The sequence below is a fragment of the Carassius auratus genome, chromosome 12, assembly GCF_003368295.1.
Source record: "Carassius auratus strain Wakin chromosome 12, ASM336829v1, whole genome shotgun sequence".
NCBI lineage: Eukaryota > Metazoa > Chordata > Actinopteri > Cypriniformes > Cyprinidae > Carassius > Carassius auratus.
Genome location: NC_039254.1, coordinates 6,359,893 through 6,379,490, shown reverse-complemented (window position 1 = coordinate 6,379,490; position 19,598 = coordinate 6,359,893). Strand labels below are relative to the sequence as shown.

Sequence of the window (19,598 nt, the reverse complement as noted above, 5' to 3'; positions counted from 1 at the left end):
ACAACAACACTCATCAGCAATAATGATAAGCTATGATATAATTAGGAACCACAGTAATACAGTATTAAACCCCAAAATAATAAACAAGTCAAAATAATTTGCCTTGTTTTAGAGAAGCAACTCTGCAGATCCCTATTTAATAATCGTGAATAGAAGTGTTTTTGTATGTAGCAAGATTTGCTAATGAGGACATCTAGTGTTCATTGATATAGACAGCAGAAACAAACTGAATATTTTAAAAGCATATTTTGCAAGCTTAATATTTCTCTGCATGATGTTATTTTTGAAAGTAAAGTTCACCCACCCAAAAATTAAAAATTTTGTCATAATTTACCCACCCTCATGGTCAAAAAGAGGCATATGTAATACATTAGATGTTGAATCACGCAAAATATTTATTGCCAAAGCTACTTTTTACAATGTCTGTTTCACGCTTTAAAAATATTTATCTATAATATTATTTAAAAGGTATTAATCATATACCAGCCCTAGTCTTAATATGAAAATAAATGTGGGACAATATCAAGATCCACAGTCAATAAGAATTTTTTTTAAATGATGACCATAACCTTATGTGCTCTTGTACTTAAAGACCTTCATTTAAGCTCAGACTGCTTTATATACAATTTAGAAGACAGCAATTTCCTCCATCATGTTTACCACTGAACCATTTAGCATGCAAATAAACCTAAACATAATTGTCTTTTCTCAGTAACAGTAACCACATGTCTTGATGAATCAGGTGATTGGGATGAAAAGCACTTTGCAAAGATTATAAACATGCGTAGCACAGAGAGCCTGGATCTGATTACAAACAATGTTTGAACAGTATCCCTTTTTCCCTTTTCTACTGAAAGTCAATCAGTATAAAGGTAGTTAATAAATAACATTAACATCAGCTTTTTAAAATCAGCATTAAAATGGTACAAAATCATCTAAAAGTTAGACATAAATACTAATGCTGACAGATGTGTCCCTCAATGTTGAAAAACTGTTTTAAAGGTCAGAAGGTTGAGCCTTAAATAAATATTAAAGGAATAAAATTAACATTGGATAAGTAAAAATAAAAAGTTTTCAAAGTTTTCCCTTCACGGCACAGTTGCACAACAGCCAATCTGGCTAATTTACAGAGATGGACAGATTATTTTGTGATTTCGACTGAATGCCTTGGAACAATGTTCTTTTTCATGTGGTTAAGCTAATGGCTCTCTTGAGCCACAAAAATGCCAATATTAGCCAAATTATCCTCTACATTTAACCATTTTAAATTATTCGTACAGTAGGTAGTATATACTGACCTATCAAATATAATGTCTTAAAGTTCAGCTTTAACTGATGATACAGGCATTCTAGACCAAGTTAAAAAGAGCAAACTCTCAACAAATCAAAATTATATTACATATAATCTTCAGAGTATTTTAGTTTGCTGCCAATATATTAGGCCTACAATAATATTTTTTTCCAGTCCTGAAATATTATTTGAAATGTTTGGGTCATTAAAATGCTAATCTTGTTCTTTAAAAGGTTCTCTGGAACTGTCAGCAACTAAACATTTGTCTGAAAAGTCTGGGAACAAGGATGTGGCTGCTCTCCCCTCTCTCTCTCTCTCTCTCTCTCCACAGCCTTGCACATTTCCTTCTATCCAGTTGGTCCACTCTGCCCCCCCCCCCTTTTTTTGGAGGTTTCTTTTCTTTTCACTTTGTCCTTTTTGTTGTTTTCATTTCACCCCACCCTCTTGGATGCCTCCATGCTCCTCCCTCCGTTCTCCTCCTTTCCTGCATTTTTCCCTGGCTCCTAACGGCATGCTGAGTTTGGGAGTGCAGGAGGGAGATGCCTTAGAAACGCTGACAGGCTATAACACTCTCAGAGACACACAGCAGTGCGGCCCAGTCAACGCAAGCATCCTCAGTGCAGCCCAGCAGAGCTTCTGTGGACCCTCATGTTTGGACCTGCCAAAATGAAGGTAGGGGACACATTAGGATAGAAAATTACACTAGTACTGCATTCCATTTAATTTTTGTAAATGTAAACTGTTCAAACAAATTACATTGTTTCACATGGGAAGTGCAATTATGTGAAAACATTTCCAGATGCCAATGAAGCTGAATCCTTGTGCATAACAACATGCTTGTACAATAACCAATTTATTTGTTTTTTGTGTGACTTGTTAAATTATTTAACTTTATCTGTTGTTGGTTGCTCATTCACATAAATGTATAGGGATGTATGTGCTTTATTTGAGAGATAGCACCAATGTCGAGATTATTGTTAAGTCAAACTATCTTAGAAATGTACATATCAATTTTAAAAGCAGGTGCAAAGCAAAAAGACGCAGTTGGGTTAAATGTAACAACACCCTGGGTTTCATATGGTTTTAATATTACAAAGTAATTCATTCTGCTAGTGATGCATCCCACCCTGCCCCTAAGGATTATCTATTAAATCATAGGCAATGTAGGATCATGGTAAATTTCATGAAGACAAAAAGAAATCTGTTTTTATTATTATTATTATTATATGGAAAGGTTAGCACTGCCACATCTTACAGGAACCAAATCTAGGACAAGAATTCTTGAGACATGCCATCACAAAGCCAAGTTCTAAAAACTGCATAACTAATGTTGTGTAACAGACTTTTCTTGCATAATTTTACGTATATGGCCCTCCTAAAATACTACTGGCAGTGAGCAGTGGTTTATCAGGGAATGGTTCACCATGTTCCTCCAGTCAGTTACCAGTAGATAAAAAGTCCAACAACATCGTTTTTTTCTCTCCCACTTTCAAATGTCACAATGTGGAAGTAAAATGGGTTGCAAAAGATAAGTAGAAGATGAAAGTTTTTGCCTGGTTCTTTGAACCATGGAGAATGTTTAAGTTCAGACAAAGTGGCTTTTATAGGTCAGGGGTGAATCTGGCCTCAGTGTTATGCCAAACAGACTTCAAAGGAACCACACATAATGTTTGAGCTTTGATGTCAACACCAAATGACCTATTGCTAGTTTAAAGTCAAATGAATGGCAGTTCTAAACAATGTTAAACCCTTGAGAAATTACTATGTAGTGTAGGATGTGCATGAATAGTTCGAGGAAGCTCTTCCTTGCAGTCACATGAGTAACTCCCATGCTTGTGTTCGGAAAGCATACTAACATTATACTGTCACCATTTCAGCAGGATACATTATGTATAGTATGAATTCATGTGATAATGTAGCATTCTGCTGTTTAGGAGTTTTGTTCTCGCATAATGCATATTGTTTCAAATATTATTTTAGTAAAATAGTATGCATTATACAATAAGTATAATGCCACTAATTAAGTGGCAAGTTAGTATTCCATTTCAAACACAGTTTCACAATTACATGCAACATGGCCTATTAACTACAACTATTACCAATAATTGATATATTTTTATTGTGTTTGATTGCAGCCCATAATTGTGCTTATAATGGCAAGTCAATAATACACTGAATCCATAATTTGTCACTTTAATTCTTGAACTATCCTTCACCTAAATGGCCACCGGGGACTGTGGAGGCCGCTGGTGTCTTTCCACTATGTTGATATGAGCTTGTTATTCTTTTAAAAAACAACTGGAAAAGTTTACTCATTTACACTCAAATGACTTGTGACCAGCTGTGTTTCAAGTGCTTGTTCTTTCTGTTAACACTAGCATCCGATGAACTAATTGTAATTAATAAGATAAAAGTTTACTTACTCCCACTTTCATTCCCGGAGGTTCGTTCAACTTCCTCTAAAGAATTTATATCACAAAACAGCTGCAAAGAATTTTAAAGATTACGAATGTGAGGAAAAACAGCATGTACAGTAGGAAAGGGTACATGGCAGATTGAAGCTGGCATATGGGGGCTTCAGCTGTGCATGACTAGTGACAGAAGCACAGAGTATTCAGTGTGTGGTTGAAAGTAGGTCACTGGGGTGCATATGGTCACACATCCAAACCCAAGAACGGAGACAGTCCCTCATTTCTATAGCCAAAGTGTCCTTCTTTACCCCAGTGTTTATCTTCAGCTCCTGACCTCAGACTGGAGAGTTTAGAAAAGCGTTACAGTGCACCTGGTGGGCCTCACCTTCAATATGATCCAGAACCAAACACCAAAGCAGAAAGACAAAGAATTGGTCGACATTTATTGATGTTGGAATTTAACAGGATCACTGACCGGAGACCACACACTTGTTTTCCAATGAGAAAATCTACCAAAACCACACCTCATAGATCAGACACGCCAATGCATGCCTGTGGAATTGTGTAGGGATGACAAAAAGCACAATGCAGATTAGTAAATAGTTATTATGATCTGTTGTGATAAATTAACAGCTATTTATTATGACACATTCACTGGCTGTTTGCAGTTTAGGAATATGAAAGAATACCAACATAATTTCCTTTTATGATGTTTAACAAGTATATTAACATCAAGATTATTTCAAAAAGGTGAAGTGTGTAATTTCCACATCAAAATGGAATCTTTTTGATCGAAACCCCCAGTTTTTTCAAACAATAAAATGCAAGTTAAGTAAAATGCTTAAATTAATTGTTCAAAATACAACCAGCAATGTGCGTTTATAAAGTAAAAAGGGTCAACTGTTATTTTTGGTACAAGTCTTCAATGGCCAAATCCGGTTATGGCATATGGTAAATGTTTATGCATTTTACTTGACTCGGAGTTCAGGGTTCCAAACCTACAGAGGGTTCAGGGACTTTTAGATGTTCTGAAAAATAGAGGTTGGATGATTATGATTTGGAGTGTGGTGTTCCCTGGAGACGAAAAGAAAGAAAAAAAAAACACTCTCTGCTTATGTAATGCATTTATAAAGGTCAGTGTAGATGTTGATTTAGCCAAAAAGACTGAGCCTGAGCTAAAGGAGGACATGTGCTGACATGTAAACATGACCTCAAGACCCCAACATCCGCAGGAAGGAGAGGGATTCTAAAGTCAGGATATCAGATGTGGGACTGTAAACAAGGCTGAGCATGAAAACCACACTGTAAAAAATTTCTTGTTGTTTTTACAAAAACTTTTTGGCAGCTGTGGTTGCCAGAATAATTTTGTAAAAATACAGAAAACTGTAAACACATTTACGTCAAAAACTGTTAATTTTACAATATAAAGCTGTAATTTACAAACAAGAAAATGTGAATATAAACCAGTAAATTCAACAACACACAAAATTAAATCTGTTTTGTACCTTGAAAATACTGACAACCACCATAATAATAAAGATGGTACTGTATAAGAGAAAGCCACATGAAGTATCAAAGCTCATCACAAGTAGCTTCACCACAAGCAGAAGTATATATTAACATATAGAAGGTGCACATTTATGGAAACACAAAACACCATCATGGTAACACACGTGATACTTAAATAATGCAAAAAACTTTCATTAAGCAACAGAAGACGTAACATAAAGCTCAAATGTACATAACTGATAACAAGAACTATTTAAAAACATGATTATTTAAACAAAATACTTTCAAACGTGGAGTGTCACGCAGGGAATTCTGGGAATATCAGTTTACAGTTTTAGACTGTAAATTATACATTGATTTGTTCTTTTTTTACTTCCAAAAGCTGTATAATTAACAGACTTTTACTGTAAATTTACATTAAATGCTTTGTTAGATCTTTTACAGTTTTTCCCTGTATATAGTACGGGAACTTACTGTTAACCTATTATCAGTTTTTTTCCGTAGCGTTTTTACAAAATTTTACAGTTAAAATTACACTTATTTTTTACAGTGCAGGATAATCAAAGAAACAGAAGTGAAAGGGAAATAATATAAAACAGGACTTCTGGACAGACTGACTACCAATTACTTAAAGCCTAAAAGTCAAATAAAACAAGAAAAATATATGGACAATACGTGAGATATAAAGATATGTATATAACTAAAATAAAAAATGAATAGAATTAATAAATATATATGATCATATATGGATTTAACAGCATCAAATAACTGACTTTGAAACACCACAAACACTCCTATACATATATGTGCAGTGCAGACGGTGAGCACATCATAAGCTTATGGAGGATTAGAAGTGCACAACCTCACTGCCTTACCCTAAAACGGCTTTGAACTTCAGACTGAGTGATCTGACCCCTTCTTGCATTAAACTTCCATCTAAAATGCACCGATACACACACCGGCTTCTTCTGAGGGAGTTTATTAAACAGTGGATCGTAGCGCTTCATTCTTCATCCTCATGATTGGCGACAGGTCACGCAATGTGGTGAGGCCCAGAAAATCAGATTCATCTCAGTATTATGTGCAGTCTATAGTTTTAAACACTTTATGGCATGTTTGGATTGTGCACACTCAACAATGCTGCATGGCTCGAGGGCTGCGTGATTATGTGAGTGACCATATCAAAATATGTAATACTCGGCTCAAAAACACTAAAAAATAAAGAATGAAACATGTTTAAACAGATAAAAACTAGATTACCCATGCTATCAACCTAGACCAAACACTCTCTGCAAAAGATTATTTAATAATATCAATGATCACAGACCATGAAACCTAAGGCATGTTTATATGCTACTATGTGAACTACTGTGCAATTATTTAGTGCGTGTCATTTCCTGTAGTGCTGCAACACTGCACCACTGAAGACTAAAAAAATAATATGACAGCCTGTAATCTAACTGTTATAGTGTATATTTAGTGCACTTATTAAGCTACATGTACCTATTGTGTATAAAATATCCCTACCATTATTAATTTTTTGTTTATTTTTGATTTCACCATAATTGTTCCACAATGAGAAACTGGGTAACACTTTAGAATAAGGTTCCATTAGTTAATGTTAGTTAACTACTTTCGTTAACGTGAACTAAGCAAGAACAATCCTTCTACAGCATTTATAAGTCTTAGTTCATGTTAATTTCAACATTTACTAATGCATTATTTAAATCAAAAGTTGTGCTTGTTAACATTAGTTAATGCACTGTGAATTACCATGAACTAACAACGAATAACTGTATTTTCATTAACTAACATTAACAAAGATGAATAAATACAGTAATAAATGTATTATTCATTGTTTGTAATACATTAACTAACATTAACTAATGGAACCTTATTCTATAGTGTTACCAGAAATGGTATATGAGTGTGTACGTATGTATAGTATACAAACACCTTGCACATCTTGATTGTGCAAAAAAGACAACTACTTAGGCATGGTTTGGGGATTTTTACGATCAAATTAATTACATTCCTTATGGACGAACTGTTTTCATAGAAAAATGTTGATGGTCACAGTATTTGTAATCTTTAAGTAGATGTGTTTTGACTCTCACCACATTTATCTTTTGGAATTCCCGCTGGCCTTGACTGGCTTGTTAAGTATTTTGAATAGTTGATCATTTAGCTGCAGCCACCTCACAAAATATATAGGCTCTTTTTTTTTTTTACTTTGTGGGATTCAATTTTTTTCAGTATGTTCCCAAGCACAAAAAAGTTTTCTTGTAAGACAGCTAGGAATGAAGGGAAACACAGTTAGGTTTAAAGCACATGTGTATAAAGACCGGTGATAATGTAATTGTTGAAGCAGTGGATTACATTTGATTTTCTATGCATATACATTGCTTTAGCTAACCAGTAAAAAATAAGTAGTTCTACTTGATATTAGTGCAGAATTAAACTATCACAGTGACAGCCTTAAACTTGAACAGATACATCAAATGTAATAAAATCAGCAAAAACCCTACAGTATTTAACAGAATCTAAAACATATTATGAACAGCAGCATTTAAGTAAATATTACAATATGTTAATAAAAACATAAATGCCCCTGCAAAGACTCAAATGAACTTGAAACTGAATTTAAATCACTTACCAGTGCTACAGAACAGACGAGAAAGATTTGTATGTGCGGAAAAACTTCAAGCATTTAGTCTATACTGCTTTAAGTGGATTGGAAACACTGTTTCAAAAGGGGTTGAGCTGTGGTGTCGTGAGAAGGGAAAAAAGATGAAATAGTGGTTTAGCGTGATTGCCAGTTTAAAATAGGACAATAAATTCCAAGACGTCTTTGTCATTGGTTTCATAACATTTCAGGCCACATTTGCATGATTTCTTAACACAGAGAAATTCTTATCACAAAAAATGTTGTGGGAGCCCTTCATTAGCTTTCGTCACTTGATTGTTGTTAATGAAATTCCACGATGATGGTTGGATTTCTTCATAGGTTTGATCTGAAACAATTTTGTTATTGCTATCAGTCAAACGCAACCAGCTCAAAACCAAAGCTGCTCATTTGCTGAATCAAGAATGATAATGTCATGTTATAACACAGTGCTCCCATCATGTCCCCGGCCATCCAACAGCACAAGGCCATGTGCTATACTGTGTTCATAAGTCTATTTATGTGACTTATGATAATTAATGATTGTGCTCAGAGAAATTAAAAATCAAGTCCTTGCATACTATTTCTGTAATACACAAGTCATTTTTTTTATAGCTCTCTTGATGTTAAAGTGTATAATATTTGTTCAGATAGCATATTTTCTTTATCTGACTGTACTGTTATTGAAATTTAGATATGCACTACAGTTCAAAAGTTTAGGGTCATTAAGATTCTTTTGAAGTCTCTTATATGCTAACCAAGGCTGCATTTATTTGATCAAAAATTCAATAACATTTTACATTATAATGTAAAGAATAATGTTATAATATTTTTACAATTAAAAAAGAACTGTTTTCTATTTAAATATATTTTAAAATATAATTTGTTCATGTGATGGCAAAAAAAAAAAAAAACGTTTTCAGCAACCATTACTCAAGTCGGAAATTAATCAAGTTGGAAATTAATGAAATGAATAATTCTTTGCTGAATAAAAGTGTTTGTTTGTTTTTTTTTGTAATTTTTTTGGTATATTATTCCATCCAAATAATTCTTCTTTCCTAACATCTATCCAAATAATGAGGTTATTTTCGTCTCAGATGCTGATTTCGAGCCTGGTACTACTGATGGTGGTGTTTGCCAAATGGGTTGAGCCATATATTGCACATTACCGGGATGTGGACCAAGACACATATGAGCCCAGAGAACACCAGAGATCCCCAGAATACTACAGAGATGGCAGGTATGTTCCATGATCGATCGATCTATCTATCTATCTATCTATCTATCTATCTATCTATCTATCTATCTATCTATCTATCTATCTATCTATCTATCTATCTATCTATCTATCTATCTATCTATCTATCTATCTATCTATCTATCTAACCCTCTGTGAATCTAGTGGAACGGAGTGCAGGCGATGCTGTGACCCTGCAGAGGAGGCCCCACAGTATGCCAGTCCATACCCACAGTACAATATTGTGCCACAGATAAACATCACCATCCTAAAAGGTACAAAAATATGTCAAAATCTACTTCAAAATGTTTTCTGCCTTTGAACTCATGAGGTAAACTTCTTCCATTTTAAGGGGATAATCGTGGTACAAAAGCTTACATTTACAGAACGACTTACATAATCTGTTGACTCACTTCGACTGTATACAGTTGTTTGGGTCAACGTTAGTCTTAGCAAAATATCTCACTGTCTGTGAATGATATAGGTCAGGCCCGGTTAATCACAGGCTGCTTCTGTGGGCAGGAAAACATGCACCAAAAAGGACAAACCTCTGCAGAAAGTGACTTTATGGGCCAAACTGTCACAAACAACAGAAGAGTAATTGCTGTGAGATTGGCGCCTTTGTCTAAACAACACTCCTCACAAACAAGACCATCCGAGAGATGTTATTTTTAATTAATAGATGTTTAATAAAAAAAAAAACCTCCAAAGCTTGACCAGAACATGCAGTTTCAGGAAGCAAGGCATGATAAATTAGAGATTAAGAATGTAAAGGCCTTTTTAATTTGCTACTACATTCCTTCCCTTACAGGGGAGAAGGGAGACACTGGCGTCCGAGGACCTTATGGGAAAATGGGCAAGTCTGGGCAAAGTGGAGCCCGAGGTCCCCATGGCATGAAGGGAAACAAAGGCAGCATTGGTTCTCCTGGAGAACCCTGCAAGTCCTACTACGCTGCCTTCTCCGTGGGCCGCAAGAAGGCACTGCACAGTAACGATTACTACCAAACCATGATCTTTGACACAGAATATGTCAACTTGTACGGCCATTTCAACATGTTCACTGGCAAGTTCTTTTGCTATGTCCCCGGCATCTATTTCTTCAGCCTGAATGCGCACACTTGGAACCAAAAGGAAACATACCTGCATCTGATGAAGAACGAGCAAGAGATGGCCATCTTGTACGCTCAGCCCAGCGACCGCTCCATCATGCAGAGCCAGAGCCTCATGCTGGAGCTGGAGAGGGACGACCAGGTCTGGATTCGGCTTTATAAGGGCGAGAGAGAGAACGCTGTGTTCAGTGATGACTTTGACACCTACATCACATTTAGTGGTTACCTTATTAAGGCAAAGTCAGAGGGTTAAGCAGAGACAATCCACGGACAGCAGGGATTTATGAAACAGTGTCTATTAAATGAGGTGTATTATTCTTTTTTTGTAATATTTTTTTTAACAGTTTTACATGGTACTTCAGGAGGAACCTTAGTTTATCTTTATGATCCAGTACTGGAGTGTCCTGTGTGTCTGACCATCTTTAACATTGTTACAGAGGCTGGTGCTATTTGACAAACATGGTAAATGTTATTGCGCTAGTAATATTAAAAACAATACAAATCTATATCTACAATCAAAATAAAAAAAGTATAAATACATATAAAGACAACGGTAGAGTTATTGCACAACATCTACGGGTGCCTTTTTCATGTGTAGCTATATCACTAATCATTTAACAAATTACTTGAAATTATTGTATTATATCTATTATAATATATCCAGCTATAAATCAGTATTAAATTGGTTGTAGAAAATGGTGCTACAATTATAATTTAGGATTAATAAAAAAAAAAAATGCAATTTCAGTTCAACGTTCAAATCATTAAATCAGAAAAGATGCCGAATTACCATAATTTCAGAAAAGTTTAAATAATGCCAACAAACTACACTAAAACGGTGATCTGTCAAATATTTTATTAAATCAAAATTTGTATCATTTACAGTATTGTAGAATGAGAAAATGGGCTACTTGGACACAGTCCATGCTACAGACAACTAGAGTAACTATGATTAATAATGATCTCGGAATGTACTGTTTTATAAATGTTACATTTGTATAAATGGATGCACCGGTAAGACTTCATGGTCATATCTGTATATAAACAACTACGTTGTGAAATTGATAACAGTTTAACAAAATATGCTTTAAAACAGCCAATGCTTTGAAAATCTGTTCTTGTTTTGCACAAGGTCTCTATAAAATAAAACATAATACTGGACTATTAGCACTTAACCAAAGCTCATTATTTGGAAAGTTTTTGAAAGAACCAGGTTACTGTGGTCAACAGCAAGTTTCTATTAAAAGACTAACAGGGGCTTCAGCAGGAAGCACATTTATTATTATCGTTAATTTGTAAATGGTGGGCCAGTGGCGCAATGGATAACGCGTCTGACTACGGATCAGAAGATTCTAGGTTCGACTCCTGGCTGGCTCGCTCTGTGCTTGTTGTGGGTGGTGTTAGCGCAGTGGATAAGACACACGTCTGTGGTGTGGGAGACCCGGGTTCGAATCCACTGTGACACACCAATGTGTCCCTGAGCAAGACACTTAACCCCTAGTTGCTCCAGAGGCGTGCGACCTCTGACATATATAACAATTGTAAGTCGCTTTGGATAAAAGCTCAGCTAAATGATTAAATGTAAATGTAAATGTGTTCATAGTTGATTTTGTCCTTGTCAACCTAGAGGTCACTGTTCATTAAATGTAAAAAATCTGCAATAAATGAGTGGTGCTGTAAAACAGGTTCATTTATTTCAATAAATAATCTTTTTAGACTTGATGTCTGAGTGCCATTGCTTGCTATATCATCATTTTTGTATTTTGATCTGATTGTTATTTATGCATGAAATACATTCATTTTAAAAAAGCAATCAGTCCATCCAAATGTCCGAATGGGAGAATTAAAGATTAAATTAATTTGGTGAACAATAGACATATTTAAGAATAAAGAGCAGTAACAGATTTTGGAAACTTTCAATTAACTTTTCATGACCATGCTGTGTGTGTGTGTGATCCGTCTAAAATACAGAGGACAGAAGTGCAGGCATGACCAGTTTAACACTGAAGCGATCCTGTGTGATAAAGAGAGGGGTAACAACCTGTTATGCTACATTTATGGATTTAGTTGACCCTGCTGTATTTTAGCAGCTGTTCAAATCAGAGCATAATGCTTTTAAGAATATGAAACAGAAGATTAGACACCAATAGTGAATTTGAGTAAGATTTAAGCTGTTCTGTGTGACATATTCTGTGATATATTCTCATTCTGTGATCAGATTTCTGTAAACTGTTATGCTGTAGTGTTGAATTCAGTGACCCTTAAGCGGTTCACAACAGTGCAAAATGCATTCAAGAAAAAAGGGGAGATTAGACATAACCAGAGTGAATCTGGTAACATTAAAGCCATTCTGTGTGATGTACAGAAATGGGTAACTGAGTTCGGTAACCTATTATGCTACTTTGTCAGATTTGGTTTATTTATTTACCCTTCTCTATCTCTGCAGCTGTTCACATTAAAGAAAAATGTTTTATATAAAACATAGGAGATTAGGAGGTAAGACATCATCAGAATGAATTCAGGTAACATTTTAAAGCCACTTTGTGTGAAATAGACAGAGGTAACAGATTTTAGTAACCTGTTATGCTGCCCTGTCAAATTTGGTGACCCTGCTTTATCTCTGCAGCTGTTCACATCAGAACAAATGCTTCCAAAGGGACAACATAGAGGAGCTTAGACATCACCAGAGTACAATGAGTTACATAAACATATTCTGTGTGAAATACAGGGTGGATATTGATATATTGATAACTTGTGATTCTGCATTGACAGATCCAGTGACCCTTCTGTAAATCTGCAATTGTTTAAAATTAAAGCCATTCAAACATTTTTGGGTAACACTGCATCTCTGTAAATGCACATTCATGTCTCTTCTATTACTCTGTTCTCTCCACTGTTGCCATCTAGTGGTGTAGTTAAAAAGGTCTTCAAGGGATAGTTCACCCAAAACTGACAATGATGTCATCATTTACTCACTCTCATGTTGTTCCAGGTTTTTTTTTTTTCAGTGGTCAGTGTTAACTGACAGTGTAGACTGTTAGCTGTTTTGTTACCAACATTCTTTAAAATTTCATCTTCTGTTTTTTCATAGAAAAAGGTTTGGACTCAAAAAATATGACAGTTTTCATCTCCCTTTTCATATCCCTTTCATTTTGAATAGTCCTAGAAGAAATGTAAAAAATTTCCATAATATTTATTTAGTAAATAAAAAACCTTCTTTTCATATTTCTGATTTTTATTTCTCGGTATGTGGATCGTAATAGGCCTGCTTACCATACAATGACCAAAATATAAAATAAAATATATTTAATTCGGATAACCAATTGTGTTGACCTTTAATACTTTACTTGCATTCAAAATGAATACTAAAATTGACTGATTGGAAGAATAGAGAATATGACACAATGACATATGATACTCTTTTTTTATGCTACTTTCCTGGCCTTTTTGGAATTGTCAGCATTATTCACAATCCACTTAAATCAAATCCTACTAAAAAGTAGAAGACAGAAAATATGGGGGTTGGAATGACACTGGGCATGAGTAAACGATGAAAAAATGTTCATTTTTTGGCTGTATATTGCTAAACATTCAGCAACAGCAACTGCTAGCCTGTCTGCAGAAACAGTTTTGCAATTTTGTCTCCATCTTGTGATTAAACTTGATCAGTGTTCACCGTTTTCCACAGATTTATCTCCCTCGCTAGATTAAATCATGTTCTCAGTATAAATGAGAGAGTCACCAAATCTCTAGCTCTCACTCCCCTGGAAACCTTTTTTTACTGTCTAACTTGCTGATGGTGAGGCACTTCACGTAATTAATTACAGTTTATAGTATATACAACAGTTTGATTCTTTCTCTGATACAACTTTGTGAGTAAACACGTTTCCAGGATATTTTCAGTCCGTATGGGAATTTATATGGTCATTCAAAATGAATAGAATTAATTTGAGATAATGATCTGAATACGGTACAGAAAAATGACTGTATCAAGAGTCAGCAGTCAACCAAGAAAGGCTCACTGGAGATCATTTGAAATTCAATTTCCAATCTAGCCAATAACAGGGCTACTTTGTCTACAAAAACTACAGTCATCAGATCCTAGTCTGATTGCAGCTATAAAATGCATGGACAGGCAATGGATTCAGAGTTTGTTCTGCCCATTAAAGAGCACTGGGGTAAAATGCTGATGATGTGTGCTGCTCTTGTGATGGCTCTTTATTTGGATGGGCCATCAGATGCTGCTGGGGAGGAGGGGGTGTTTACTCAGCAGTCCCACGCTTTTTCTGTGCACTCAACTGAACAACCCACTTTCTTTGGCTTTTAAAGTGCTTTTAAGGTGTCATCCGAGAGTGCTTTTCTTTTAAGCCAGTTAAGCTTACACTAACTCAGTGTGTCACAAGCCACTGTGACAATGTGTAAGAGAAACCGCAACCGTATAGGAGAGTATGTGTTCTGATGATAGATTTACACCCCCCTTCTAAAAAATAAGTATACTAAAATGTATTTGAAATAATTTATAAAAGTATAAATACATTTGCATATTTATGCACTTAACAAAAATACCCTGCAATTGTACTTTTAATATACTGCTAAATTGGAACAACTAACTTTGCACTTAGTGCACTTTAATGGTTAAGAATTAGTGCTGAAATACAACTAAAGATATACTAAAGTATTTTGGATTGTGCTAGAGGTACACTTTAAATATCTTGAAAGACTGATATTATTCAGTCCTCACCAATAGAGATATTAAAACACATTTTAGGCTTAATATTAAGAAATGTGCATTGTGCACAAGAAATACTCCAAAATTTTAATCAGTAAGACTTGAGTGATATGTCATTAAGTTATAGATTTGAACAATACTAAGTTTGAAATAAATGTATTTTAAATACACAACTTTTTTTACTATGGCAATTATTACTACTATTGACACATCGTGTGTCATTTTTCATACTTATCCTTTGTAAAGCCTTGTTGGTCCACTTTAACTTGCATAGTAGTTTTTATTTTCTTCGCCATACTATAGAGGTCAGTGGGGACCAGCAACTGATTTTTTTGCTGATTGCTAATTTGAGATTTTATTGTGTAATTTTATTTTATTTTACAAAATGATTTCTTTATTTGTTATACTATTAGGTTACTCTAATTGTGCTATTTTGCTATATTTGTTTTATAGCATGTTTTAATATATTTATAAATATGTACAAATACATGTAAACAATAAGGTCTGTGTTCAAATTTATTTAAAGACTTTTACAAAAATTGCTTAAAGTACAGTACTCGACTAATTCAAGATGTTGTTCAACTTCTTAGCAACTTATGGTACAAATTCAAGTTTGTGTGCACTTTATGTTGTACAACAAAGTATTTAAAGTCTTCTCAAGTAATGTAAACCACAGACGTTATTTGATTCATAAATCGAAAACCACTACTCTAAAAACCCATTCGAAATTCCCAAAGGAACCCTTGGTGAATTAGTCTTTCCAAGTTGACCAAAAATTGACATCATGCCCGAACAGAAATATAAATCACTAAAATGTAAAAAAAAAAAAAAAAAAAAAACTGAGAGAGATATAAGAGAATAAAGAGAACAGATAAATAGATAATTGAAAAAAAGAGGAATGACGGAGAGGGGAAAGAAGGAGAGAAAGAGAAACAGAACAAGGCAGAGTATCAGAGGAAAGAGACAGACAGAAGAGAGAAGAGCTGGAGGTGTAGAGAGATTGGTCATGAGATGTGGAGCAGTGATAGTGGAGAGCTCATGCTCATCCAGCACTATGCTCCAAAAGATTTATGTTTGGCTCCTGGACTTGGCTCTGTACTAGCCTCTCAAATTAGATTTTCAGCGTAAGTCCTGGAGCTCTGCCACTGAACCACTAGCAGGAACGAGGAGCAAATATTACATAAGGAAGAAAGAAAAAAAAAAATGACAAGATTTTTGTCTACTTTTCTAATTCTGCCTTTTGCCGCTTTGATGAAGATATGCACACTGATTTATAAAGCTTTTATCAGCAAGCCAAGACCACAGAAGGATAAATAAGCCATAAAAAAGGATTACGAAGCTCCAAGTAATTAACACAGGCTACGAGGACAGCTCTGAGCCAAGCAAAATCCAAAATCAGAGAGAAATGCCCAGGAAAAGACGCGTGGTTTGGCTGGAGTGAGAATGAGATTCAGCAGCCAGATATCACTGGCTCGGACCGAGATTCTAAATCCACTGTGCATTTGTGGCCATGTGGCTCCTTATCTCTGTGCCTTGCCAGGTCATCATTGTAAATAAGAGTTGGTTCCTAATTAATTAGGCGGTTGGAATGGAGGTTAAATACTATAGATAAACTGAAAGGCAGATGTAGTGTCCACTGATTCTGACATTTAGCAGATGCTTTTAACCAAAACAACTTACAGTACACATCCCAGGGAGAATCAGAATGCACAACCTGTGGTTGAAATGATAATTCCCCTCAAAATTACAACTTTAAGTCATCATTTACACACCCACATGTCATTCTTTATGACCTCCTTTGTTCTGTGGAACACAAAAGATTCATATTCATGCTGCGCTTTTCCATTAAAATGGAAGAGGATGTGTTGTCAAGCTCAAAAAAGAACCGAAATCACCATAAAAGCTTAATAAACCATATGGCTCATGCACTATATTCACAGTATACTGAAGTCAAATGATAGCTGTTTGTGAGCAAGAGACCAACATTAAAATTGATATTCTCTAAATTTCATTCATATTCAAGCACACTAGCGCAACTGGTTAGGAATATGTGGCTGTGTGAATGACTTTATTCACGTACCATATCATATGGCAAAAACACTCACTTCAATTAAAGCATATATAATATTCTGATTTGGTGCTCAAGAAATATTGTTGCTTAAAGTCTTTGTGGAAACCATGATACTTTGATGAATAGAACATTCTATATAATAGCAAAGGATATCTGAATAGAATCTTTTGTAACATTAAATATGTCTTTACTATCACTTTGGATCAATTTAACGTGTCCTTTCTGAATAAAAATATTTATTTCTTTGAACAATAGTGCGTATAATGCTAATTACCAAAATACATGGTGAAAACAGGTTCAGTTGCAACTGTAATTGGTTGAAGTATCATATTGACTTTAGAGCAAAAGTTTATTCTGCTTGTTTTATTATTATTTTATGATCTGTTAAATAATAGGTTCCTGCTGCAGTGAAAGTCAAATACAAGTCAAAATTCTGGCTACACAAGACAACTGTGTGAGTGAGTGATCTAGCTCAAGCACTGGTAGCTCTCCAGACACACTTAATTTTCAATTATTGATGAAAAATATGTATCTTAAGCTAAAACACGTCCATAAATCCTAAAGTTCTTCTCTTTTCAATTCCAAAGACACATAAACTAAAACTTCTGGAAAGCTTAAATGCATTTGTTTCAAACTTTCTGAGTCAATACCTATAGGGTCCACTCTGATGCAGTGTTTGCTCACTCAGAACTCTTTTTTTTTTTCTCTCTCTATTCTATGTATTAGTTTTTTTTTTTTTGTATGGGTTGTTGTTTTTGCTGATTTACCTGCATTCATCTGAGAACACCCAACTCCTCATCTTGTCTCTGGCTAGTTCTATCTCTGACACAGGGGTCTGCTTTTCCTTTAGTCCCCTATCCTCTTTGTGCTCTGTTTGACAGGCCGTGTTGTCTGTAACTGACCTCTTTTGCTTCTGCACTTCATTGCCAAACTTGTTCTATGAAACTCTCCATCTCTCTCAGGCTTTACCGCTGCCATGAAAAGTGGGGGGAAGAGCGTAAGAAAATAACAGGAGGAGAGAGAGCTAAAAGCTCAGTGCGAATGGTAACAAAATGGTCCGGCTGAACCCTTTTTCCATCACTCTCCAGCTATATAACAGTCATTACCCTTCCCAAGCCTCTCTTGGAGACAAGCTAAGCACTTTTCAGAAGAGAGAGGACAATTTGTGTTCGCTGTAGTGGCTCACCTGTCACAGCTAGTCCTTGAAGTCCTTCACTGGTATGCTACCATCTGTTTTCAGAGGCTGGTGAGCGCCGTCAATTCCCAATTTGCACTGAGAAAAAATGCAACTGAGAGGACTTGAGCTGCCGTAAGAAGGTCTGTCGTCTCGTTGTGGTGTGCTCCGATTCACTGTCCTGAGAAAGTTTTAATGAAGTGAACAATTATGGGGAAAGGCTCAAATACAACCAGCTTGCTTGTTATGTAAAGTCTGTCTTTAGGGAGTGATTCAACTTATCTCATGCATTAATTGAAACCAGTGTACTGACGGTAATGAGTCTGTAGTGAATTGCATCACAAATCTGATACCATCTCCGGTGAGTAATACAATTGTCTGGATGGTTATAGAAGAAAATAAGAGACATAAATGAAGTTGTAAAGCATTGAAAACAGAGCAGCATGATATGTCTTCATAAGCAGTTTTCAAAACACACTATCCTCACATTTCTGGTACCTTCTCATAAAACCTATTTCTGTAAGACTGTGTTGCCACTGTAAAGCCAGAAGATGGCAGTCTTGTCTGCGCAAGTCTTTGCAACCTCTTGCGCTTCACTTTCAAACTGCTTAGAGTCATGTTTTCAAATGTCTGCTTAATATTTTTAATCTCAGAAACCTCATGTGCACTTTTGTCTCCTGAGCCTTCCAGAACCTCTGAAACAGTCCATATCAGTACATGGTCATGCGGTGAAATACACTGAAGATTCTCCATGTACGTGAACATATGCAGCACACTATACCTTTGTTCTCAGTTTATTCTCAGCTCATTATCAAAAACAGTGAAGTCTCAGTGCTGTCAAACCCAGTTAGAATCAAACCCTCATGAAGATAGATGAGATGGTATTTGATCCTAGACCGTATGTGGTTCAGACACGCACATACTCTGCCAATCTCAGGAGATCCAATAAACATGAGCTTCCAGTGAAGGTATATCATGTTGATTTGAGTGGGATTAATTGCAGTTGACAAATGTGGAAGCTCTTCTTGCATGTCACACAATTATCTCAAAATTCCTGTAATACGAAAAATGCATGCAATTTCAAACACAGTCGATACATAATATATGTGTTTAGTGAATCTAAATACGATAAGTGACAGGTTCAATCAGGTCAAATTCCCCTCTGTATGTCTTCAGGTTTGGCTGAAACCCCTCGGGAAAGAGCGCCTATAAAAACGGCCATGCTATTAGTAGCATATTCTGTGTCTGAGGGCCACAAGCAATATCAATTTTAATCTGAAGCACACTTTGAATATGTGAGGCATATTTATTAGCATATGCCAATATATAATAAATAATCCACCTCTGAAGCCTGCTGATAACATTATTTTTTAATTGAGAATGTTCCTAAATGTGCTGCTTG

General features: G+C 35.5%; 1 protein-coding gene and 1 non-coding gene across 2 annotated transcripts; both read left to right on the top strand.

The window, feature by feature from the left end:
• The first annotated feature begins 1,786 nt into the window (after positions 1–1,786).
• On the top strand, positions 1,787–10,991 carry LOC113111618 (complement C1q tumor necrosis factor-related protein 1-like). Its single transcript, XM_026276559.1, has 4 exons — positions 1,787–1,963; positions 8,974–9,116; positions 9,279–9,388; positions 9,925–10,991. Exons 1-4 carry the CDS (start codon positions 1,940–1,942, stop codon positions 10,473–10,475), a joined length of 828 nt encoding a protein of 275 aa, XP_026132344.1. The 5' UTR covers positions 1,787–1,939; the 3' UTR covers positions 10,476–10,991.
• Positions 10,992–11,526: 535 nt separating this feature from the next.
• trnar-acg (transfer RNA arginine (anticodon ACG)) lies at positions 11,527–11,599 on the top strand. The gene has a single exon. It is a non-coding gene; the product is annotated as a tRNA-Arg (tRNA).
• Positions 11,600–19,598: the final 7,999 nt, after the last annotated feature.

Excerpts from the sequence above, each read along its gene's own strand:
- LOC113111618 (XM_026276559.1), top strand. The coding sequence starts at position 1,940 with ATGTTTGGACCTGCCAAAATGAAG. Across the intron at positions 1,964-8,973 it reads TTGGACCTGCCAAAATGAAG|ATGCTGATTTCGAGCCTGGT; the intron begins GTAGGGGACACA and ends TTTTCGTCTCAG. Across the intron at positions 9,117-9,278 it reads GAATACTACAGAGATGGCAG|TGGAACGGAGTGCAGGCGAT; the intron begins GTATGTTCCATG and ends CTGTGAATCTAG.